The following is a 24359-nucleotide window of genomic DNA, read 5'->3' as shown; positions in this document are numbered from 1 at the left end:
AAATTAAAGCATAATGCACCGATTACCGGGATAAAAGGGAGGCCTCTGCGTCCGTCTGGAGGCCAAATAAAGGAACGCCTGAACATCTGTTCATTGCACAAATGTCTTTAAAAGCTTTGATTTCCCCACAATCAGTCGGTTCCACCATTTCACCCTTTCTTGAGTGTCCACAGCCCCGAGCTGCTGGGTGGTCTGTGGGTACAGGTCAGGACAGAGGTGGACACAGGCAGGGCCCACGTTTCTGCTTCCTGCCCAACAACTGGTTCTGCACGGGGCACTGCTACCAACCACCCTTGCCTCTGCCCCTTGGGGAGTGTGTGGTCCCTGAACTTGAGAGCAGGGGCCCAGGGACTCCTGGTGTAGGGAGGAAGGAGCATTCTTCCACCTCACTCTGCCCTGGCTGGGAGCCCACTGCCCCCCAGCACCCACCCCTATTCTCCTTGGAGGCCCAGGATGCCCTGGGAGCCACTTGGTTGAGTTGAGGAGCCCGATGCCCCGCAGACTCCAGTAGCTCCCTGGGGAGCTGGGGGCCCAGCCCTGCCCGCAGAAGCCCTGGCGACGCCTCTGACATCCCCTGGGGATAGACCTGGGGTGGGGCATGAGACCAGAGAGAGAGCAGCAGGCGGGTGGGGCCACAGGACGTTTATTTGCGGCTGTCCAGTACCTGTCCACAGACTCGGGCCGAGTCTCGCCCCAGATGGCCAACAGCTGGGACAGCCTGGGAGACAGACTTTGGCTGTCTCTGGCCAACACCCTTTCCTAGCTGGGCCTGCCCACTGTCCTGGGTGGGAGGCTGTAAGCGTGCAGTGGCACAGACTCCCAGCCCTGAACCAGTAACATCACTCCCCACAAGCCCTGGCTTCTCACTGGGGCCGAACACCAAGCCCAGGAGCCGAGGGAGGCTGAGGCACATCTGGTTGGGCATCTGGCACTGCAGCGTGGCGTGGGCCTCAGCAACGTGGCCCTAGGGGAGGTCACTGGATAACTCAGGGTGACTGCACCATGCGCTTGTGGGTGTCAAAGACGTAGCGCTTGAAAGACAGGCTGAGTGCCACGTGCTGTGTGGGCTCGGGCCGCTCGGCCGCCTCCTCCTGCGGGGCCGCCTCCCCACGGCCTGCCCGGCCCCGCTTCTTGACGGCAGCCATCAGGATCTTCTTGCTCTCGGGGCTGAGGCCACCTGCAAGGCACAGAGGACACTCCGTCACTCCACCACCCCAAGTGAGTGCCAAGAGGTCTGAGTCCAGCCCCCCCAACAACACCCCCACATCCCGCCAGCCTGAGCGGGGACCCCAGGGCCAGAGCACACTGGTGCGCCTTACGTCAGCCAGACGGCAGGGCAAGTCATCCTGGCCACCCTTCCTTTCACAGGGGAGAAGTCAAAGGCACAATAAGGGTGGGGGACAGTGTGAGGCCCCACAGCAAGTCAGGAAGAGCCAGGATTTGAACTCAGTCCTCACCCTATGGCAACTCTGGCTCCTGCCCTGCCCAACCTGCTGGGCCAGGGACTCTGATGACAGTGGCGCTGTGAGCCCTGGAGCTCTGGATGCTTGGGGAGGCTGGCTGCAGACCCCATTGCTCCAAGGGCCTAGTCTCTCCCCGCGGGTGGAAGTGAGCGGCGGCGGCCGTCTCAGAGCTTCGGTCCCCTGGAGGACGGGACCTGCTGCAGACACTGACAGAGCTCCAGGGGAGCAGGCGACATGGCGGGCCTGAGGGGCTGTAGGCAGGGGAAGGCGTCCTCCTGCGGGCAGTGCGCCCCTGTGGGGGCCCGGCAGCCTCGGGTCCACAGGCGTGCAGAGGGCCCTGGGCCAGTCCTCCTGAGCGGGTGCCAGGCCTGCAGGTATCTGAGTCCCTGAATCAGAGTCCCGGCCTTCCTTCTGCCAACAGAGAAGGTGGCTGGCACCAGACCCTGACAAATGGCCTGGGCGGCGTGTCTCCCTCTGGTGCCAGGAGGTCTGACGGCGCGTCTGGGAGACAGGCGTGGCCCAATCGGCGGTCCATCTCACCCGCGATGGCTCTCGTTACACACAATGCATACCTCGCGCTGCCCAGAGCAGGCAGAGCCGGAAAATCTATCTGGCACGGGTGACGATGTGGCCATTTAATTGCTCTTCTGGGATGGCAGGTTGTTTGCCTCTGCTCCATTCCGGGGTGGTCTGTAACCATGCCCAGAAAGCCTGGCTGACAGAGGGCCCGTGCACATGCTGCCTGGGCTACTGGGTGGGTGGCCAACGTCACCAGGAGCTGCTGCTCCCCCAGTGGCCTTTTTCAAAAAAAAGTGAATGGCAAACAGGGGGAGGTGAAGAGTGCAACATGGTGCTGGGAGCTGGGAGGTGGGAGCCGCTACCCACTCGACCAGACGCGGTAGCGCAGGGCCTGGGGTCACACCAGGGAGCCCTGCAGGAAAGGGAGACATGCGGTGGGGAGCACACAAGCCAGGGCCTGGCTCCTGTGCAGTTTGCTGGTCTAAAAAGCAGCAGGCCTGGGCGCTTGGCAGCATAGTTGTGGCACTGCTTGGGACAACTACAACCCACATTGGAATGCCTGGGCTCAAGTTCTGACTCTGCTTCTGATTCCCACCTCCTGCTAATGCAGACCCTGGGAGGCAGGAGGTGATGGCTCAAGGACCTGGGTCCTTGCCACCTCTGTGGGAGACCCAGATGGGGTTTCAGGCTCCTGGCTTCAGCCTGGCCCAGACCAGGCTGTTGTGGGCATTTGAGGAATGAACCAGTTAATGGAAGGTCTCTCTCTCTCTCTGTGCATCTCTCTGCCTTTCAAATAAATTAAATCAAAATATAAATAAATAAAAAAATGTAAAATTACACAAAGGAAGAAGGGGCAGACAGTAACCAAGTCAACGAGAGAACTTGGACGGCAAAAGTGCAAGCAAGGAGAGGACATTGCTCTCGCCGGCAGCGAAGGCGCTGCTGTGAGCTGCCCCCGGGGCCCCACTGAGAACAAACACAGGGAGCAGCCACGGGGATGAGCCACAGGGTCTGAGCACGCCCTTGGGGGGCCCCACGCGCTGGCTTTGCGGGAGCTGGGCTCTAACGCGGGGTCCCAGTGAGAGAGGGAGGCAGCAGGTGAGCCAAGTGCAGCCTGCCCGGCACCACGTCCTGGGCCTGCTCTGCTGCCCTCCATTCCCCTGGACCTTGTTCAGAAGCATCCCAGGGAGTCCCACAGAATGCCGCTGGGCCTCTCCCTCCACGCCGGCCCCTGCAATGGGGCCTCGGTGTTCCCAGTCCACCGCTTGGGAGTCACTGTCCGAACGTCACCTCTCAGTGAGGCCATCATGACCACCTGGTTTAAAACCACACCTGGCAGGTCCCCGGCCCCTCTCCCCACTCTATTTACCACCTGTAACATCTGCGACAATTTCCTGATTTCCATGCTTGCTGTGACCCTGGTCAAGTGACAAGTTCTCCCACGGCAGGGACTGCCATGGCCCTGCCACCGGCAGCAACTTCTGTGAGTGAGCGAGTGGCCGAGCGGCAAACCTCTCTGGCCTCCCAGGAACTCACAGCAGGTGTTTAATCCGGCTGGTAAGAGCCCGAGAGGGACAAGCTCCCCAGTGTGAGCCAAGAAATCTACCCCCAGGATGGGATCCAACAGCAGTCTGAGAGACGGCTAACAGTGTGCCCACAGCAGCCCGTGCAGCACGGGGGACTAACCCCCCATCACAGTGCTGAGCATCTGAGGCCCGGAGAGGTGAGCGGCTTGGCCGCGGTCCCAGGGCTGCTCCGAGGCCGAGGTGCAATGACTGATGCCGAGTGTGTTCACGTGAGGGAGCCGCAGGGCTTGCCACACCCACCCAGTGTGCACACACACTCACGTGTACTCTTACACACACACCCAGCTATGCTAACACACACATCCAGGCATACGTACACACACCCAGGTATGCTCACACACACACGCTGTGCATACATACTCAGCTGTGCACACACACAGATATACTCTTACACACCCAGCTAGGCTCACACACACATACAGGCGTATGCGCACATGCCCAGGTATGCATACACACACAGTGTGCACACACACTCAGGTGTACTCTCACACATCCAGGTATGCTCACAGTGTGCACACACACACTCAGGTATATTCATACCTACACACTCAGATGTGCTCTCTCACACACACATCCAGTGTGTACATTCTCACACTGAGTTGTACTCACATATATACACTCAGGTGTACTCACTCTCACACACACCCAGTGTCAGGTGTACTAACACATACACACTCAGGTCTGCTCTCTCACACACACATCCACTCAGGTGTGCTCTCACACACACCCAGGTGTAGTCACACACACACACACTCTCAGGTATGCTCACATACACACCCAGGTGTGCATGACGCCGAGGGAGGAAACAACCCAACAGAGCCCTTGCATCCAGGACAGGAAACCCCGTCTGTACGTGATGGCTCGGCTCAGACGCCAGGCCGCCCCTGCCCCACCCTCGTGTTCGTTATTCAATAGGCCCTTCTCTCCTCCCCAGCCCTGGGGTTCCTGGAACTGCTGTGCTCCACTTCGAGCCTGGACCCCAGGATGCAGTGGGGGAGGGCAGCCATGACCCAGGGGTGACGCTGCTACTTGTGGCTTCCCCTGCGGACACTCTCCCAGGGCCAGGCTGGCCCTTTCTCCCTGAGCGCCAGCTCCACACCAAGGCACGACCGGCTGAAGGCTGCTCCGGCCTTGGCTTGGCCAAGGGTAATCAGGGAAGAATGTGGGAGACTCAACTGCTCCCCAAGCCCTGGTGGCTACCGCTCCGACATAGCCATCAAAGGCTGGCCAATCACCTCCAACTGCAGGGGTGAGGCTAGAAGAGGGGCCTCCACACAGGTGGGTGGCTGGCACCCCCCAGTGGACACTGAGCCTTTGCAAGCAGTGTGGGGTCACTGTTCTCGGAGGCCCACCCAGTCCTTCCCTTGCTGAAAGCAGCTTTGGAGGGGCTGCAGGAGCTGGGCGGAGAGAGCTGGGGCAGGCAGCAGGAGGCTGCTTCCGGGCTCCGCGCCCCGCTGCCGACTGCCAGGCTGGGGCGCTGAGACAGGCCTGGCAGCTGCGCTGGGGCAGACACCGAGGTGGCCAGGCTGGATGAGGGGCTGCAGAGCAGGAGGGGCCGCCTGGAGGAGGTGACCTCCCTCAGTCAGGGGGCGGCACAGTTAGCTGGTGGGCTCTCGGACTGAACACTCCCCTCCCCCAGGGCGAGGAGCTGCCCTGCACAGCCCACGGGTCCCAAGGTGTGCAGGCAGCACAGCATCCCTCTGAGGTCGCCACGGTGGGTCTGGGGGCCTGCGGCAGCTGGGAGGAGCTGGGCCTGAGACCAGGGCCAGGCCGATGGGAAAGGGGGAGAGCTGACAAGGTGGGATGGGCCCACCTCACTGGCGACCAGAGGGGCACAGCTGGGCATAGAGGCCCAGCAAGACGACCAAAGGCTGACCTTAGCATCTTGGGTGGGCCCCCTCGTCCAGGGGCAGGAGAGACAGCTCCCTTCCCGCCGGGCCTCCGAGAGCCTCTGTGAGCAGCGACAGTGCCTTCAGAATCTGCCCAGCCTTTGTCAGGCAGCGCGACGGTGCTCATCCTGGGGAGCCGAAGCTTCTCCTGGGGCCCCTGTTAGCTGGGGCGGCTGCCTCCCGGCTCCTCCTCCTTCCTTCCCTGCTATGGATCCCATATGTAAACAAAGATGCAATTTGCTTGAAAAAGATAAGGTGATTAAGTTTTTATCAGACCTGGACTCCACTGTCCCCGCAACAAAAGGAATTAGGGGAAGGCGGCGGCGGCATGGGCCCTGCCCGGCACCGCGGCTTTCCGAGGCTCTCCAGCGCACACTCGACGGGCGCACGCGGCCCCTTTGATTGGACGGAAGCGCAGGCAGCGGGCGCCCGGCACCCCCATTTTGATGTCTTAATGTTGCCTAATTCCTCCTTTAATTTGTATTAAGCTTCTTAGCAGCGATGATGAATTCTTCAAAAACAAAAAAGGGCCCTTTGCACAATCTCTCCCACCCCACGTAAATTGAAATTACCATGCAGCCAGAGCTGTGCAGACGGGGCTGTGCGGGGAGGGAGGGCCAGCGCACGCTGCCGAAGGAAGGATCCTTTTTTAAGGCAAAAAACAAAACCGCTCTGAAACAGGCAGGAAATGCCTTGGTCTTGACAATCGCAGCGGGCTGCACTGTTGGAGAGAGGGGTGGCTGGAGCAGAGGCCAGGGGCAGCGCCATGGCCTCCTGCAGGGGTCTGAGCCACCCAAGGCTATGGTCTGCGCTGGCACCATGGCCGCCCCGAGGTGGCTGTGAGGACTCCACAAGGCACAATCCAGGGCGGCCAGGGTCTCACGGCCTCCCCTAGCCCTGCCTGGCAGGACGCGTGCCTGCTGGGCAGCTGGGCACCCTGGAAACGGCCCAGAGGGAGGCTTGCTGCAGCTCCTGCCACAGGGCCAGCACTGGCCTCCTGCACACAAGTGGCCAGGCTCCTCTCTTGTCATTTCCCCTTGGTGCTGCTGCCAGAGATCCTTCTAGAACAAAAACCCCATCATTTATCCCAGCGCAACCACTTACAACCACTCAGGCAGGTGTCCAAACTCCTCCAAGGCGCCCCTTATGGACGGATTGCCTACTGCAGACACTGGCCTATGCCCCTAGCCTCCTCAGCCTGGCCCTCGCCTGGCTGCCAGCCTCCCACCTCATCCACACTGCCGGCTCACCCCTTCCTGGACTCTCTCAGCCAAAGGCTAACCTTAGCATCTTAGGTGGGCCCCCTCGTCCAGGGGCAGAGGCCCCCCAAAGCTGCCCTACCTTCAGACCTTCAGTCCTCAGAGACAGAGTCAGGGCCTGCAGCCCAGCGACTGCAGGAAGGGGCACTACAGCGGGCTCAGCCCCGGTGTTCTGTCTGATCTGCCTGGGCTGGTCCTGAGCACCTGCTCTCGTCCTAGGGCCACGTTCCCTCTGCTGGGGCCCGAGCTCCCCTGCTCCCCCACAGTACCGCAGCCTCATCAGAGCCCTGCGGGTCCCCAGAGGTAGGGCCGGGGGTCCAGGAATGCTCTCCTGTCAACATCTTTCCCTATGAGCAGTGGCAGTGTCCACCCAGACCTGGATGCCAGCCCCTCAGCCCCCACCCCTCCCCCATCAGACTCCTCATGCTCCCACCAGACTCCCAGGAGCTGGCTGTGCCCACAAACATGAGATCCCTGTCCCCACAGACCAGGGCTCGGTGATGGCAGAGGCCTGACCCCACTTGACGCGTGGGGAAGACCGGAAAACCAAGTGCTATGCTGCGAGGATGGTGGTGCACGGGGAACCTGCAGCCCAGCGGTTCAGAGACCCACCCAGGTCATCGAGTGACACGGCAGACATCACAGATCCTCGCTACTGCCTGGGGAAGTCCAAGTTCCTCTCTGCAGGGGAGCACAGAAGAGGGCGAGGCCTCTGCACACGGAGCTCATTGCCGCTTCTCTGCCCTCCTCTCCCTCGCACCCGAGGCACAGCGAGACGTGGACAGAGATCGCTCCTGATGGCAGTGACGAGCACTGGGGAGAGGCATGGCACACAGTGACCCCGGAGGATTCAGAGAAGGGTGGGGGAGGGAAAAACTGGCGTTGGGAAGATTTTCGTGGGAAAAGTGCCATTGTCCCTGGGCAGGTCTGACGTGGGCAGTGTGGCCTCCCCGGAGCAGTGGGTGGAACCAGGAGCAGACCCCAGCCTCCCTGCCAGGGTCCCGCTGCAGGGCTGGGCTGGGCCTACTCACGGTGGGCTGGCTGGGCAGCAGGTGCTGTTGCCTGCTGCAGCCGCCTGGCCTTGCACTGTGTGGCCTCGCACAAGCCAAAGCCTCCCTCTGTTCACCTGCAGCTCAGGCACATGATCTGCCCGACCCTGTCATGCTGCGAGGACAGCAGGAAGGCTTCGGAGTGGGAGACGGGGTCTGGTTTGGGAAAGACAGAACTCTGGGGACACAAGATGGCAGGTGCACCTGGCTGTCCGCAGGGAGGTCACCTCCCCTGTGCAGACAGCTGTGGAGACTCACCATGTGCTTGGAAATCCTGCAACCAGGGGGTTCAGGGAGTGGCCGGTCTCTCCTTCCTCGCTGTCCCAAGCCTCATGGCTGAGCGAGCAGAGGGCCCTGCTCTGCCAAGGCTGCCGGGAGGTGGAGGAGGGCTGCACCAGGTCCCGTGTTCCCTCCTGAGAGCAAAGGCTCTGACCAGGGGCAAGGATGGGTCTCCTGCCGGTGGCCCCCTCCTCCCCAGGCAGCCCTTGCAGGCTGGCAGGCGGGGGCATGGCCGGCCCTGGGGGCTCCCTACGGAACACAGCCGCCTCCACCAAGGAGCTGAATCTTAATGCTCCCAACGCTCACTCCCTGAATGTGTACACTCTTTAACAGCAGTTAATCTTCAATTAAAATACCTAGAGCAGAAACTAAGATAACTGGTTTAAAAGGTAGAGCTTATTGACAATAAACGTCTTCTTCATATTGCTTTTCTTTAAAAAAATTCCACATATTAAAAATGTCATTTTTATGACTTGGGGGAAAAAACTCATCCCGAATAATGAAGGTGAACAAAGGCCCAGGGAGCAGTCATTTTCCAGGGCCATATGTGGCGTCCTGATTACTGTATCAGAGCGCAGGGAGAAGCAGGCGGCACGGCCGTGGCTGTCCTCTCTGGCGACAGGGAAGGGCAGGGGAGGCACAGCCTCGCCAGGCCCCAGCGAGCTCAGACACGTCCCTGAGTGGTAGAGGCTTGCAGGCTGGGGGTACTGTCTGCGTCCATGCCAATGCCAGGGGTATGGGCATAGCTCTTAGGGCCCAGGGGAACAGGTGACCGCCGACCAGGAAAGCTGGCACCTCGCTTTGCTGGCGCCCGGCACACCTGCCAACACTGGCTCACCCTTACCCATAGACACGCACTGTGCGTCTGCCATGTGCCCGCCTCAACCCTCATGTCTGCATGCTCCAGGAGGTCCCCAGTGCCTGGGCATGGCCTGGCACAGAGTGTGTGCCCATAAGTGACCCTGCTTGGGCCCCCTCCCCCAGCACCTGTCTTTACCTCCTGCTCTGTGACTGCCTTGGCTCATGTCCACTGCTCATAGCCCAGGCCCCCTGCAACATGAAGGGGGTCAGAACCCACACAGAGGGGCCGGTGCTGTGGTGTAGCAGGTAAAGCCACCACCTGCAGTGCCAGCATCCCATATGGGCGCCGGTTTGAGTCTCAGCTGCTCCACTTCTGATCCAGTTCTCTGCTATGGCCTGGGAAAGCAGTAGAAGATGGCCCAAGTCCTTGGGCCCCCGCACCTGTGTGGGAGATCCAGAGGAAGCTCCTGGCTCCTGGCTTCGGATTGGCCCACTTACGACTGTTGTGGTCAATTGGGGAGTGAACCAGCAGATGGAAGATCTCAATCTCTCTCTCTCTGCAACTCTGACTTTCAAATAAATAAATCTTTAAAAAAAAAAAAAAAAAAAGGAACCCGCACAGAAATATGTCAATAGAGGACAGTCTCCGATAGGAGCTGGTGCTAGGAACCAAACCTGGAGAAGTGCTGCGAGTGGGGAGCGTTCAGCCTGGTGGTGAAGGCACTCACATCCCATGTGGGAACATCTGAGTGGAATTCCAGGCTCTGGCTCCTCATTCCAGCTTCCCACCACTGCAGGCCCCCTGAGGAAGCACCGATGGCTCAAGTAATGGGGTTCTTGTCACTCATACTACAGACCTGGATTGTATTCTCAGCTCTTGGCTCTGGCACTGGCCTAGTCCTGGCCACTGCAGGCAATTGGGGAGTGCACTGAATAATGGAAGTTCTCTGCCTCTTACAGAAATAATAATAAAAAATGAATAAAAAATAAGTACTCTGGGAGAGAGGAGCCCGTCCCAGGGAAGGCTGAGAACAGGGGCTTGGTGGGTTCTGAAATAACTGACTCCCGCCAGGCCCGGGTCCCCCGATGCCTGAGGTGGCCCTGCCAGGGTACTGCCACAGCCAACAACCTGGGCTGGGTCCTCCCACCTTCCCAGGGCATCCTGCCCCACGCAGTCACCAGCCAGCGCCAGTGCCTCGAGGCTGGAAGCACTGTGGGGGTCACTTGGGGAGACCACTGCACTTCTGACTGAAGCCATCGGCGCAGCACCAGCCATGCTGAGAGGCTGCTGGGGGTCGCGCATCCACTCACTCCTAACCACAACCCTGACTGAGCATCCACTTTGGGCTGGGTCTGTACTGGATGCTAAGGGGCATGGACACAGAACAGCAATGGCCTCCCCTGTCCAGACACTGTAATCCAAACGCATGGAATTCTGGGGCGTGGGGGGGGCGTTGTCATTTGACAAAGGTGACACACATCTGTCTCACCCCCTCTCTGGTAGACCAAGCTTGAACTCCCACTCCCTCCCCAAATACAGTGGCCAAGGGGAGAGAGAGGTGCCAAGGTCCTGGGCACCTCAGACAGGCAGCTGCAACGTTTCTGGCCTCACTCCAGTCCTGCCCCTCTCCTGTCCCGGTTGGTTGTCCCTGGCTCCTGGTCACTAGGGGCCCAGCCACAGCACTCAAGCTCAACACTCAGCCCCTCCCACCCCCCAGTACCCGCCACTTCCCTGGGCCCTAGCCCCTCCCCATCTCACCCCAGAACTAGGGAGCAGGGAGGGGGTTACGCCTGCCCACCCAACTCTTCAGGCCCCTTCACTGAATGACCCTAGAGAGCACACTTTTGTTTGAACCGTGAGCTTGCCTTGTTGAGACGACATAAATCATATCTGAGAGTAAGAGCCTAAGTCCATTTCCATCAGGCGGAGAACTTTGACGGGACAGGGATAAGTACGATGACGTGAGGCTGGTTCAGGGCCTGTGCCCTCTGTTTGCAGCCAAACTGTCTGGAGGGGGGCAGCACACCTATTACACTAGACCCCTATCTCTGGGACCAAACCCGATCACAGTGCACCTGTGCCCACCACACAGCTCCATACCCCACCTGCCTCTCAGCACAGGAAGGGAAAGAGGGCGATGTTGGATTCACACGGGGCCTGGCCACACCATGTGCTCTCTCTCAAGCTCTCACCTGTAAAAGAGTCACAGTCCCTGCTGGGATGGAAGATTTGAGGACAGGGTAAGAAGATTTCGTGAGGTCAACAGGCATGGCCTCTAGGAGAAGCCACAAATGCTTGGCCGCCTTTCCCCTCTGGCGGCCACGTGGCCGTGGCTCTGTGAGAAGCCGAGTCGGGCTCCCTGGGATCTGGAGCTTGGGATGCCAGCCTGGCTTGCTGAGGCAGCTGATGAGACGCTGCTCTGGAGGCGCTGGCCCAGCACCTGCTCGCACGAGGCGAGCCCCCAAGTCCTAGGCGGTGTTGCAGTGTCCTTGGGCCTGGGTCATGCTGGTGTCTCCAGGCACTCCTCGCCGGTCCCCTGCGTGCTCTGCCAGCCTGCACTGCTGCGTGTGCTGTGGGCCCAGCCACCCCAGTCATACTAGGCTGGAAGCAGCCTCTGGGGCCTGCCTTTCCCATCCGGCTGCAGCGAGGGGCAGGCCCTAGTCCAGGCCCTGCTCTACGTCAGCAGGGCACGAGGTTCTCAGGGTTAACCCAATGCCTCCCATTCTGCTGAGGCTGAGCATGCCACGCTCCTGTCAGGGCACGTCCGTGAAATCACCGTGTCAAATGAAAACCAAAACCCTCCCAGTCTTCCTGTAACCAGGCCATGTTTATAAACCAGGCTTCCTGTGGCCGGTCTGCCAACCCCATGCTGCCACCATGCAGGCTCTGGGATGCTTGGAGGCTGTCCCAAGTGCCCAGGCTGGGCCCATCCCGGGGGGATAGAAATCTGGGCTCTGGGCCTGGCTTTGCACTACCTGCTCTGTGGTGTGGAATGGCCAGGTGAGCTTTCTGGGCTAATGCCTCATCTGGAAACTGAGAGCACCATCCGGCTAAGACAGCACCAGGCAGACAGCACACGACGGGGCGTGCAGATCAGATGTGTCCCCCGCCCCTCTGGGCCTGCTCATACCACATCCGAAGTCCCTGCCAGCATGGAGGACAAAGGTCAGTTTCTGGGTCTGTCTCTTCCGCTAGATGGTGTAGTCCTGGGCCAAGTGTTAGCCCTCACCTCTCCAAGCCTTAGTCTTGCCTCCGTAGAGGGTTCCTCCTGATGGCTGGTCTTGGTCCAGCCCCATCCTCACCACTCTGGGCAGCTGGTGGAGCAACTCGAGCCGACTGCCCTGTCCTGGCTCTGCTGAGCTTGTGGGAGTTGGCACCTGACAAGGCACAGATGCAGGTGGGTCCCTGAGCTCTCGCCAGAGAGGAACGTAGAGTCGGGGTGCTGGAGAGGGGCCCTGAAGGACCAGGTGCAGAGCAGCAGCCAGGGCGGGGCGGGGGTGACTCTGCACCTTTAACCAGGAAAGCAAAATGACACCTGCCCCTCCCGTTTCACGTCTTGGAGATGGAGTTTCAAAGCATGCACACTGAAAGGATGGCAAGGTTGTGGATGGACTGCCTTGGGGAGATGGGGTCCTCATGGGGCAGTGGCCCCCCGAAGCTCGGGGAGGCCTAGGCCAGGCTGGTCCCTTGCTGGAGAGCAGTGAGCCCATGGTGGGTACTGGGTTGGGCAAACACAGGGAGACATGTCCATCAGGTTCTAGGTCCTGGGGTCTGCTGAACTCCACCCAGCATGACATTAGGGCCTCCACCCTAGGCACCCACTATGACATTAGGGCCACCACCCTAGGCACCCAGCATGACATTAGGGCCTCAACCCTAGGCCAAGACATCTGCTGGCTACTGAGGGCCAGTGACACACCACTCCTGAGAAGGATCATGGCCAGAGACAGACCCCAGAGAAACGGGGGGGCATCGAGGGGTCTGCTTGGGCCTGGGCCCGCAGAATGATGCCAGGCAGAAGTGACGTGTGCCCTTCCTGGGCTCTGCTCCAGAGAGCGGGAGCTGGGCTAGGGCAAGCCGAGCAGAAGCACACGGCCACCTCCTCGTCCACCCTGGCACTTGCTCTCCTTGGCTGGAAAAGATGCTCTCACACGCCTCCCTACGTGGCACTTCGTTCAATTGCTCTGAAGAGGATTTTACTTTTTCTCTTTTTGTAAAGAGTAGCCAGGACAATGAGAATGTCAGGGTACACATTATTTTTCCCGCTTTGTTACACTTTTTTTTTTTTTTTGACAGGCAGAGTTAGACAGTGAGAGAGAGAGAGAGAGAAAGGTCTTCCTTCCATGGGTTCACTCCCCTAATGGCCGCTACAGCCGGCGCTGCGCCGATCTGAAGCCAGGAGCCGGGTGCTTCCTCCTGGTCTCCCATGTGGGTGCAGGGCCCAAGCACCTGGGCCATCCTCCACTGCCCTCCCGGGCCACAGCAGAGAGCTGGACTGGAAGAGGAGCAACTGGGACAGAATCTGGTGCCCCAACTGGGACTAGAACCCACAGTGCCAGAGCCGCAGGCAGAGGATTAGCCAAGTGAGCCATAGCGCCGGCCAGGATTTCATTTTTTTAAATGGCTGAATAGTGCTCCAATGTGTACATGTACCACATTTTCTTCATCCACAAGTGAGGATGGACACCTCGGTTGGTTCCACATCTTGGCTACTGTGAACAATGCTGCAACAAACACGGCAGAGCAGGCATCTCCTTAACACAATGGTTTCATGCCTTTTGGGCATTTACCCAGTGGAGGGACTGCTGCATCAAACACTCTAAATTTCAAAGAAATCTCCACACTGTTTTCTATAGTGACTGTACTAATGTACACTCCCTCTAACAGAGGATGAGAGTTCCCCTTTCTCCACACTCTTGCTGGCATTTCCCACTTTTCTGTGCTTCAGGGGTCTTGTCCAAGAATTACTGCCTATACCAATGTCGTGCAGTGTCTCCTCTGGGTATTCTAGCAATTTCATGGTTGCAGGCCTTCCATTTAGGTCTCGGGTCCATCTCGAGTTGATTTCTGTATACGTGAGAGGCAGGGATCGAATTTCATTCTTCGACATACGTATGTCGACATACGTATTGCCAGCACCATTTATTGGAAAGACTATTATTTCTTCCATGTGTGCTCAGGACATTTTTGTCAAAACTCAGCTGACTGTAAGTATCAGGCAGGCATTTTTATCGAAGGGAAATTCAAACATGTGTGGGGAAGGGGCACCTGACCCAAGGGACAGTCACTGCTGCTCTAATGAGAGAGCAACCAGCTCCTGAGGCAAATCACCTTGGTGTCCTTGGCCGTGTGGCCGGCTCAGCACTGGTGGGGGAGCCAGGGCTCAGGGGATTGGTCACCAAGGGCCACCAGGCCCATCCCCTTCCCTGGGTACCCACAGGTGTGCACAGGCAGCTCCGGGCTTGGCCTAAACACAGAGCACCTGGCAAACCCCTGCTGTGAGGAGGCTGTGGAAGTGAGGGAAGTGGGCCTGGCCTCGCTGACCACAGCTCGCAAGGCTCTCTGCCTGCCTTCAGCCAGCGGGGCTGTCACCTGCTACCACGCATGCCCTCCTGCCTGTCTCAGCTGCCACCCGCATTCCCCACTCAGGGCTGGAAGGCTGAACATGACACAGCACCCTGCTTCTTCAGAGAAACTGGTTCGGATTTTTATGCAAGAAGTCAAGCACACTGCATGGCCCAGGCAGCCAGTACAGTTTGCTCCCCAGGTAAATTTCACCCTCCAAAGGCCATGTGAGTCCCACTTCCCCTCACAACTCTCAGACACATCCCCAGATGTCCCAGCCCTCCCCTCTGGGTTGCTGCTTCTGCCATTCCCACGGCTGCCACCCCTCTTAGTCATTAAGATTTCCCTGAATGAACTCACTGAGCCCCGTGAGTGAACACTGCATGCTGAGTGGAAGCCCAGGACCCTAGCTGAAAACAGAGCACATCTTTAAACCACCCACGCCACCACGAGCTCCCCACAGGTCTGCATTCCACCTGCAGCGTCTCTGCCTGCGTGGCCCCCAGATTGCTCCCTCCTCAGCAGCAGGCCCCTTTGGGCCACCCCCAGCTTCAGCCTCTGGGGTGCCCCTGGGTACCTGGAGGATGCTCCTGCCTCTTCAAGCTTGGCTAGGGCCAGCAGGGCAATGGGACTCAGACATCCACGGGGCAAGGCCTGTCAAACAGCCAGCGTGTGCCTGGCATGCGGCCAATGCCAGCGGCCACTGCTGGGCTGATGCAGGGCAGGGCAGGGCAGGGCTCTCTGAGCTGCATGCCAGTGGTGGGGAGGGGTGCCCTACAACTCCAGGCCTGCAGCCATCACAGGGTGGCCTTGGGGACAAATCTACCTGCAATGTGTTTAGCTTGGCCCCGCAGACTGCTTTGAAACCAGGGATTAGTTGTCAAACCTTAAAACCATGGTCCTGCATTCCTGGGTAGCGCAGGCCAGAGTGAGCACTAGCCGCCACTCCTACCTCCCCGACAGAGCTTGTGGTCTCCACTGCCTGATCAGTCACAGGGAAGGCGGGCCTTGGAACTGTTCTGGAGAGGAATCCAAGCTGGGGGTGGCCCTGGACGGGTCCCAGAGGAGGAGGGGTAGAGCAGGGCCAGAGGCGCCTGGCAGCTGTGCCCCCAGCACTCCTCGTCCAGGGCCATGGAGCCCAACAGCTGGGGCACCTGCTTCTCTGATGTATGAGCTGGGGGTTTTGGAGAAATCGCCATGAAGGGTTAGGACGGCCTGCGTGCACTGTCTCCCACATGCACACAACACCCAGTGTGGGCAGCCAGCCCAGGATGGCTGTGAGGTTCCCTGCCTTGTCAGTGCTGCGCGCTACACCTCTCTGGCCCTCAGTTGTTTCCTCTGTGAAATGGGGATAACACTGCCTCCTTGAGGAGTCGTGGGGAGTTGGTCAGACGCTTGAGCAATGGCAGGGGACAGAAGAGGCTGGAGCTCCATTCTAGTGCTGCCTCTCCATAGGCTCTTGACCTTGGATGTGGCCCCTCTCCAGCCTCAGCTGCATTCATGGGGTAGGGAAGCTACAGCTGCCCTGGATCCTGTACCCGTCCCTGGCAACTGGAGCTCCTGTGTGTGTGTGTGTGTGTGTGCATGGGTAGGTGTACTACTTACGCCTCTCCCGGGCTCCAGGTCTGGTCATCTCTCACCACACCCCTCCATGCTGACCCCTGAAGTCCTCTCATTTCACACCCTCTGGCCATGCAGCCCGTGAGCCGTTCACAGGCTGCCAGGCTCCTGTTTACGGCTCTTCAGCAGACCTGTGGTCCCTCAGGGGAGCCCTGGCCTCTTAGCTGTCACTCGGTGCCCCCAGCTCAGCTCTCTGTCCTGCGCACAGCACACCATTCTCAGGCCCTCTCCCCCACCTTTCTTCAAGATGGGCTCAGCACCACCTCTTCCAAGAAGCCCTCCCTGCACAGCTGACCTAGGAGGCTGCTGTCCTCTGTGCCTGGGCCTTCCTTCAGGGCTCACCACTCTCCCCAGAGACCAAAGAGGAAAACAGCAGACCCGCAGTGGAGCACAGACCACGTGCCAGTTCTGCCGCGCCCGACTGCTCGCTGACGGTGAGGACAGTGTCAGACATTCTGGATTCCCAGGCTCATCGAAAGGCCAGAGGACATCCAGCCCTCCATGGCCCAACACTAGTTCCCCTCACTCCTGTCACTGGCTGGCTGCCTGAGTCACCGGAGTGACTGATACCAGTGCCAGGGCCTGGTACAAGGTCAAGGATGTTGGAGGTGCCCACCCAGTGCTGGGCGCCATCTGCAGGGCAAGTGCGTATCCCTGGCCAAGCCACCAGATCCGTGCAGGCTGGGGTGGCCTGGAGCGGCACGAGCCCTTGTTCCCGTCCTCCTGCAGGAAATCTGCTGTCAGAGCTCAGGTTCCATGCCCAGGCCACTGGCCCTCAAACCCTGGCCTGTGCTTGCAGCTGCAAGACATCTGACGTGTCTGGGCCTCAGCCTCCTCACCTGGAAAGTGGGCACGGCAGGACTTCACAGGGTGTGGAAGGCCCTTTTCAGTTAAGATGACCCAAAGTTAGAATGGCGTCTGGCACCAAGCAATGTCTTGCCAATGGTAACTCTTTCTTATCATTCTAGAACCACGTCGCACTCGGGGTTTCTGCCACAGACCAGTCATTCAGCACACATGGCCGAGATTCACTGAGGCCCTGGTCCAGCTGAGGAGGGCAGCAGCGCATGGGCTGTGCTGCCAAGGGGGCTTGTGGCAGGGAAGTCGGCAGGGGGCATGCTCCTGGCAGTGGTGGGTGCTGCCAATGGTGGTCTGGGGGGCCCCTGTGGGAGCCTCAAGGACAGGAAGACCAGGGACAGGAGCCCAGATGGCCTCCTGCAGGGCCTGTGGCTCCCACCCCCACTGGCCATGGCAGCCTGCCCTGTCGGGGGCAGAAGGCGACTGTCCACTAGTGCTGGATGGAATTTCCCTGCAGGACAAGACCGGGGGGACAGCAGAGGTAAGAGCAGGCCTCCTTTTCCTTCCCAGCATGCCCGGGGACTGTGCAGGGAGAAAGGGCAGGATTCGAGTGTGGCAGGGTTGAGTCATGAGCCCTGAGCGCAGGATGCCTTTGGCGGGGGGTCGCGGAGGGGGCTCCCTTTGCCAAAACAATATTTAATTTTTTTAAAAGGCAGCTACAAAGCCACGATTAAGCTCAGGGCCCTAAAACAAGCCCATAAAATCGAAAAATATTTATCTGGAAGGGTGGCAAGTCCAATAAAAGTTTTACGAATGCTTTACAACTGCCCTGTCAGGAAGCTGGCCTCTCACTCACCTCCCTCCTGTCGAAGAAACAACACACACAAGTGCACACACGTACACACACACACAAGTGCACGCACATACACAAACACACACACACACACACGCGCATACATGCGTGGAGGATGCCCACGGCGCCACACACCAGTGCAGCCCACGCAGCTCCTGCTGTGCCACGGTGCCTGGCTGGGCAGGGAGGCTGCTATGGACACGAGCAGAGAGGGTGCCCTGTGTCTCTGCCATCAGATCTGCCCTTGCCGCAGCTCCACGCATGCCGCCCCTGCCACACAGCCTGACTCAGGGGCGGGAAGCAGCACGGCCCCGCCCGGGAGCTGGGAGGAAGTGTCTCTGATTGGTGCCCTCGGCAGCCCACAGGACTTAAGGGACACCACTCTTCAAGACCACCTTGCGAAAGGGTGCTAGGATCCCCACTTCAGAGAGGAAAAACTGGAGACTCAGGCGAGGGTCTAGCCTCAGGCTACCTGGAACAGGGCTTCCCAGTGATGCATACTCAGGCCTGGCTCCAGGGAATTCTCTGTCCTGAGGTTGGGGATAAAGTCACCCCCAGCCCAGGGCGCTTTAGCTCCCCCTGGCTCCCGCTGGCTGCTCCAGCCCCAGGGCTCCCTGGTTCTCTCACTGGGCTCCTGGCCCCCCTCAGGGCCTGTGCCCAACCCTAGAGGCTTCCACGTCTGTCACCTGACCAATTATTCTAAGCAGTCAGCCATCACCCCTTCCGCCCAGGCAAAGGTGCGCAGGTTCTCCCTCCATGCTCACACTCGCCCCTCCTGATGGCAGCGCACAGCTGTGAAATGATGCCCAGAAGTGTCACTCGAACCCGAGGCTGTCTGACCCCAAGCTAGGGTTAGGATGCATCTTCTAGCAGGAAATCAGGGAAGAGCAACCCAGGGGCCGGGACCTCCAACTCGTCCCCCTGACAAGAGCTGGCTAGAAGCCCCCTCTATAATGGCCTGCCATCTTGGGCTGCTTCTGGGCTTGCCAAAACCAAGCTAAGCACCAGCCTCTGGGAGGAAGCCACTTTGAGGCCCTGACGGCGGCACCCACCACGGCCGCAAGAAGTGGCAAGTCAGAGGGTGAGGGTGCAGGCAGGACGAGAGTCCAGAGAGCCTGCACCACCACCAGGCTGACCCCCGGGCCTCCCGGGGAGTGCTGTGTGCAGTGCAGAGGGGACAACCCAGCTGTCCTTGCACAGTGGCAGGGTATGAACTGGTCTGTTCAGACCACACGACGACAGAACACGCAACTAGAGTTCAGCAGAACTGAGCCCAACAGCCAGGTCTCACGAGAAGTAAAAGCACAAAACCTGCTCGAGAGAGACAGCGAGGGGCACCTGCAGGGAGGGGGCGGGGCGGGGCTTCTGCTGCGTCTGCACGGTTTACTTCTTTCAAGAGAAGGAGGGAGAGCGGTTTGAGGTTCCCGTGTGAGTGTGCCAGATATAGGGCTGAGCATTCTGCTCTGCGTGGGGAAAGCTCTTCACAGTTAACAACACGTTCACTCCCCGCCCCACCCTGAGAATGGAATTCTGATTACAAAGCAGACAGGAGTACAGGGGCACAAACCATGGAGCCATCTTCCCGCGCTCCTGGGCAGGGCCTGGAGGCAGCCATGATGCCAGCCTCAGAAGCGGCCACGGGAGCTGCTCCAGGCGCCTTGTACCCTAAGTGTCAGGTCCAGCTGGGCTCTGTGGTCAGGCCCTGCAGAAGCCACTTACTACATGAGGCGTCGTCTGCATCGTCCTCCTAGGCCACAGGCGTTGGCCTGAGCAGGCACAGGCACCCAACATGCGGCACCGAGCAGCAGAGCTGTCCCCCGAGAGAAGCTGCCACGCGCCCCATCCACAGGAGGCCTTGGGTGGCAACCTCAGTTGCCATAGCTGTGGCTATGGCTGTGGCTGTGGCTGGTTGGTGGGGGAGGGCAGCAGGTGCTTGGGGATGGCTGATGGGGGCGGGGAGGGCTCCCGGAGGAAGCGCCGTGTCAGGCCTCAGTGGACTGTACCCTTCTTTCAGACTGCATGGCTCCATGGCTGGGGCACATGCCTGCCAGACGGCCTCTTCCTGGGGCCACAGCGAGAGCCCCTGGCACCAGCCTGTGAGGACGCATGGGCTCCTCCCGGGGGAGGCGGTCAGCAGATGGTTTCTGTCCACGGCGCTGTGTTTCTGTTAATTGCAGATATTTTTAACGTATTGTGTTACTCCATCCATCTTCGTGAACGGTCCGTCTTGTAAAATTCTTTTAATTATGTTATTTTTTTCTGGCCTATCTTCATCATCTACAATTATTTATAATATCATTGTCCTGGTTTCAAACGCTGGGTATAAACACTGTTGTAACAGTTCTTCGATGGGGTTCGTATAATTTTTACAATGGCTTTGAAATGCTTCGATGGCTGAAAGGGGAGGCAGGCGGCCGTCCCGGGAAAGAAGACACCCTGAGGTGCTCCCCTGCCTTGGTTAGGGGCCCTCCTCCGGCGGGGTGGCTCCCAGCAGAGGCTGCCCACGTGGGTGGGGGGCTGGCAGCGCCTGGGGCGGCTGGATTGGGTTTCAGAGCTGCAGTCCCCACAGACACTAGGGCTGGATCCACAAAGGGCACCGTCGGGGTAAGACGCCGGGAGAAAGACGGATGGTTTGTTTTCATTTTTATAGGGATTTTCTGAAACCTCAACTTTCACCCCTCACCTCTCTTCAACCCTCTTCTCTCTCAATCGAGCTGTCTTCCAGCGCCTCCCTGGCTGGGCGCCGGCCATGCGGGACAGAACCCAGCAGAAGGCCCGTGGAGGCCGCTCTCAGTTTGGGGTCAGGGGTGCCCATGCTGTCCCCAGCAGGGCCGGTTTCGGGCCTCCCTGTGGGCTAGGGTGGGAGGAGCAGCGGGGTCAGTGCAGAGAGGGCACCTGTGCCTCTGTCCGTGTTGGCTGTCCTGGATTTACCAAGGACTCTCAGGGGCAGATCAGCATCCCCAGGGTGCGGCATCTGTGTGTCGACAAATAAATGCCTCTCGGTCCTGGCCTCCTCCGCCACACACCCTCGGGGCTCCCTGCAGCCTGGAGGTCCCTGTCCACTCCCCTCCCTATTCAACGGTGGTCAGCTTAGAGGATGCAGCAGGCACAGACCTAACTCAGTCCCCGCCCTCTGGGACTCACTGGCCATCCTAGAGTCTAGAGGAGGGCAGCTCCGCCCTGAGGGCTCCGAGAAGCTGCCCCACCACCCTGAGCCATGGCGGCCTTCTGCTGGGTCTCGGCTGAACCTCCCTCCAAAGCCCCAGCTTATGGGTAATAGAACTGCCTACCCGTGAGAGGGCCCAGCCTGGGGCTCTGGGTTCGGGCCTGGCAGACAGCTTGGCACAGAGGGCTTTTGGCCCAGAGATACAGGTCCATGGAGGACAAAAGGTCACCTTGCTTGACATGGCTTCAGGCAATGAGTTGACACCACTGGGATCTGTAGGTCAGACATGAAGAGGTGCCCCTGATCCGGGGGTAGCGGCTGTGAGGTGGAGGATTTGGGCAGACAGAACGGTGCCAGCCTGTCAACTGTACCTCTTCTCCTCCTAGCTTCTTCTGGATATCTTAAAGACACGTGCAAATGGCAAAACGGTTGGCTTTACCCAAGAAAAGCAAGTGAAGATGTGGAGCTGCCACGTGCCAGGCACCCCCTTGCCAGGGTAGGTGCCCCAGGGCAGCCCCTGCTGCTGAGGCATCGAGTGCCAGCACAGTGCGAGGTGACATGGCACCTGGCCGCAGACTTTCCAGAACTGTGTAAACTCCAGTGGTATTTTCTAAAAATAGGCACAATTCAACTCCTCAGAATCCATCTTAAGAAAAAACACTGCGCACATGGAGACAGACTTACAGACCAAGATGCTCCCAGCATGCCTTTTAGAGAGGGACACTTGGAACAGCTGAGCGGTCCCAGGTGTCACGGCCTTGGCACGGCTGTTACACTGCCACTAAGAATGAGGGCAGAGTGACAGCCGGCCCATCCACGGCTCTGTGTGTCACTGTGTGGTTTCACATTTTGTTCTACACATTCATCCCATTTTATAGATGACAAAACTAAGGCTCGCAGAGTTCCAGCTGCTCACCAGGGTAGTATGGGTGCTAGGATTTGGACCAAGCTCTGTCTGAGGCTGGAACTGAGCTGTTAACCTCCCTCGCAACTACAGAATAAAATGGTAAGAGAACAAGAGAGCTTATATAATCATAGGAAGGGCCGACACTGTGGCATAGCGGGTAAAGCTGCTGTCTGCAGTGCCAGCAACCCATATGGGCACCAGTTCGAGACCTGGCTGCTCCACTTCCAATCCAGCTCTCTGCCTGGGAAAGCAGTGGAAGATTGCGCAAGTCCTTGGGCCCCTGCACCTTTGTGGGAGACCCAGAAGAAGCTCCTGGCTCCTAGCTTTGGGTCAGCCCAGCTCCAGCCATTATGGCCATTTGGGGAGTGAACCAGCAGGTGGAGGATCCCTCTCTCTCTGCCTATGCCTCTCTGTAACTCTGCCATTCAAATAAATAAATAAATCTTTAAAAAATAATCATTGGGAAGTAGCAAAGCAAAGAACTACATGCTACCTATATAATCTGAACCACAAAAACAGAAGCCTCCGCAGAGAAATACAGAAGAAACTAAGTCAAAATAGCAGGGATGGAACTACGGGAGCCTTCTTGTACTTTTCTTTTCTTTCTTTCTTTTTCTTTTTTCTTTTTTTTTTTTTGACAGGCAGAGTGGACAGTGAGAGAGAGAGAGAGAGAGAGAGAGAGAGAAAGGTCTTCCTTTGCCGTTGGTTCACTGGCCGCCGCGGCCAGCACGCTGCAGCTGGCGCACTGCGCTGATCCGATGGCAGAAGCCAAGTACTTCTCCTGGTCTCCCATGGGGTGCAGGGCCCAAGCACTTGGGCCATCCTCCACTGCATTCCCGGGCCACAGCTGAGAGCTGGCCTGGAAGAGGGGCAACCGGGACAGAATCCGGCGCCCCGACCGGGACTAGAACTTGGTGTGCTGGCGCCGCAAGGCAGAGGATTAGCCTAGTGAGCCACGGCGCCGGCACTTTGTACTTTTCTTCACCCTGCAAACTTCCTGAACGAGCTTTACTATTACTTTTTTAAATTTTTATTTATTTTTTTATTTTTTGACAGGCAGAGTGGACAGTGAGAGAGAGAGACAGAGAGAAAGAGGTCTTCACTTTGCTGTTGGTTCACCCTCCAATGGCCGCCTTGGCAGGTGCGCTGAGGCCGGCGAACCGCGCTGATCCGATGGCAGGAGCCAGGTACTTATCCTGGTCTCCCATGGGGTGCAGGGCCCAAGGACTTGGGCCATCCTCCACTGCACTTCCCTGGCCATAGTAGAGAGCTGGCCTGGAAGAGGGGCAACCGGGACAGAATCCGGCGCCCTCACCGGGACTAGAACCTGGTGTGCCGGCACCGCAAGGCGGAGGATTAGCCTAGTGAGCTGCGGCGCCGGCCTATTACTTTTAGGCTGCAAAAGGACTGGTCTCTGATTTCTTTTTCAAACTGCTTAAAACATCTCAGTTGGAAACACGCCCCCGGGGCCAGCAAGAGGCCTGGGGGCAGGTGCAGGGCGAGGGTCTCACAAGTCCCTGGGTACAGGATGACCTGTCCCTGTCCAGTGACCTGTCCTGCTGTAGCTGCCTCGAAAACCCTCAAAACCACCTCTTTCCAGGTGGGCAAACCAAGGCTCAGCACAGTAGAAGCTCTAGCCAGGAACCCACTCGGGTCTGCTGACTGCAGAGCTCCCGTTCTCCGTGGATGCCCTGCCCCCAGCATCCCCACAGTGAGCTGATGCCCAGCAGGCATGGTGGCGTCCTGCCAACATCTTTCAGTCCAAGCCAATTTGGTCCTGCAGGGCCCACTCTGAGACAGCTGCTGAAGGACAGGTCCCAGGGTGGTCTGAGCATCTGCAGCCATGTGGCTGGGGGGCGTGGAGGCAAGGGACGTATCTTAAACGAAAGGGAAACCAGTTTCGCCCCAGCCCCAGTGGGAGCACGGCCTGCTGGCCCAGTCTCCCGTTCACGGGAGCACGGCAACACGCACAACCCGGGCATTCCCACGGAGACTGCGGCTCTCACCTACAGGTGCAGGAGTCCCCGCTGGGACACAGTGGGCTGGGTGCTCGCGTGGCTCTCGGAGCCCGAGCACTGACCTGGGCGTGTCCTTGGAGACACAATGAGCATATCCACAGGGTAGTGCCACCCCCACTTCCAGGGGCACTGGGATTGCCACTCATTCTAGAACCCAGCACATCACTTCCTCAGGAAGCTTCTTGGTGCTGGACGTGGCCAGGGCCCTGCCACAGCTCCCATGGTGCCATGCTCTTCCTGCACAGCAAGGGTGTGTTGGCTGATGTCAAATGCTTGAGGGGTCGTCTGCATGACACCTGACTTCCCACCTGCTCCCAGCTCAGTGGTGTCTCCCATATTCACGTGCTGAAGTCCTAACCCCGAGTCCTTCAGGAAGGCACTGTAGTCTGAGGCAGGGTCTCTAAGAGGTAATTAAAGTGAATGAGTTGGTTAGAGTGGTGTGACCAGTGTCCTCCCGGAGGAGATTACGAGAGACTTGCACAGAGCAAAGAGCACAGGAAGAGAGATGCCAGACAGAGCAGCTTCAGAAGAAAGAAGCCCTGCCACACCTCCTCTTGGATTTTCAGCTTCCGGAACTTCCGTGACA

At 58.9% G+C, this 24359-nt stretch overlaps 1 protein-coding gene across 2 annotated transcripts in view; it reads right to left on the bottom strand.

Annotated features, from left to right (window-relative positions):
• Positions 1–627: 627 nt before the first annotated feature.
• EEFSEC (eukaryotic elongation factor, selenocysteine-tRNA specific) overlaps positions 628–24359 on the bottom strand; it is a 242339-nt gene continuing 218607 nt past the window's right edge. For both annotated transcript variants that reach the window (XM_002713149.5, XM_017343713.3), the window contains exon 7: positions 628–1177. In XM_002713149.5, the coding sequence (XP_002713195.2) occupies positions 987–1177 (191 nt within the window). In that variant the 3' untranslated portion in view covers positions 628–986. The remainder of the gene's footprint in view (positions 1178–24359) is intronic.

Source organism: Oryctolagus cuniculus, chromosome 10, assembly GCF_964237555.1.
Source record: "Oryctolagus cuniculus chromosome 10, mOryCun1.1, whole genome shotgun sequence".
NCBI lineage: Eukaryota > Metazoa > Chordata > Mammalia > Lagomorpha > Leporidae > Oryctolagus > Oryctolagus cuniculus.
The sequence above is the reverse complement of the archived record's forward strand: the minus strand, read 5'-3'. Positions and strand labels throughout refer to the sequence as shown.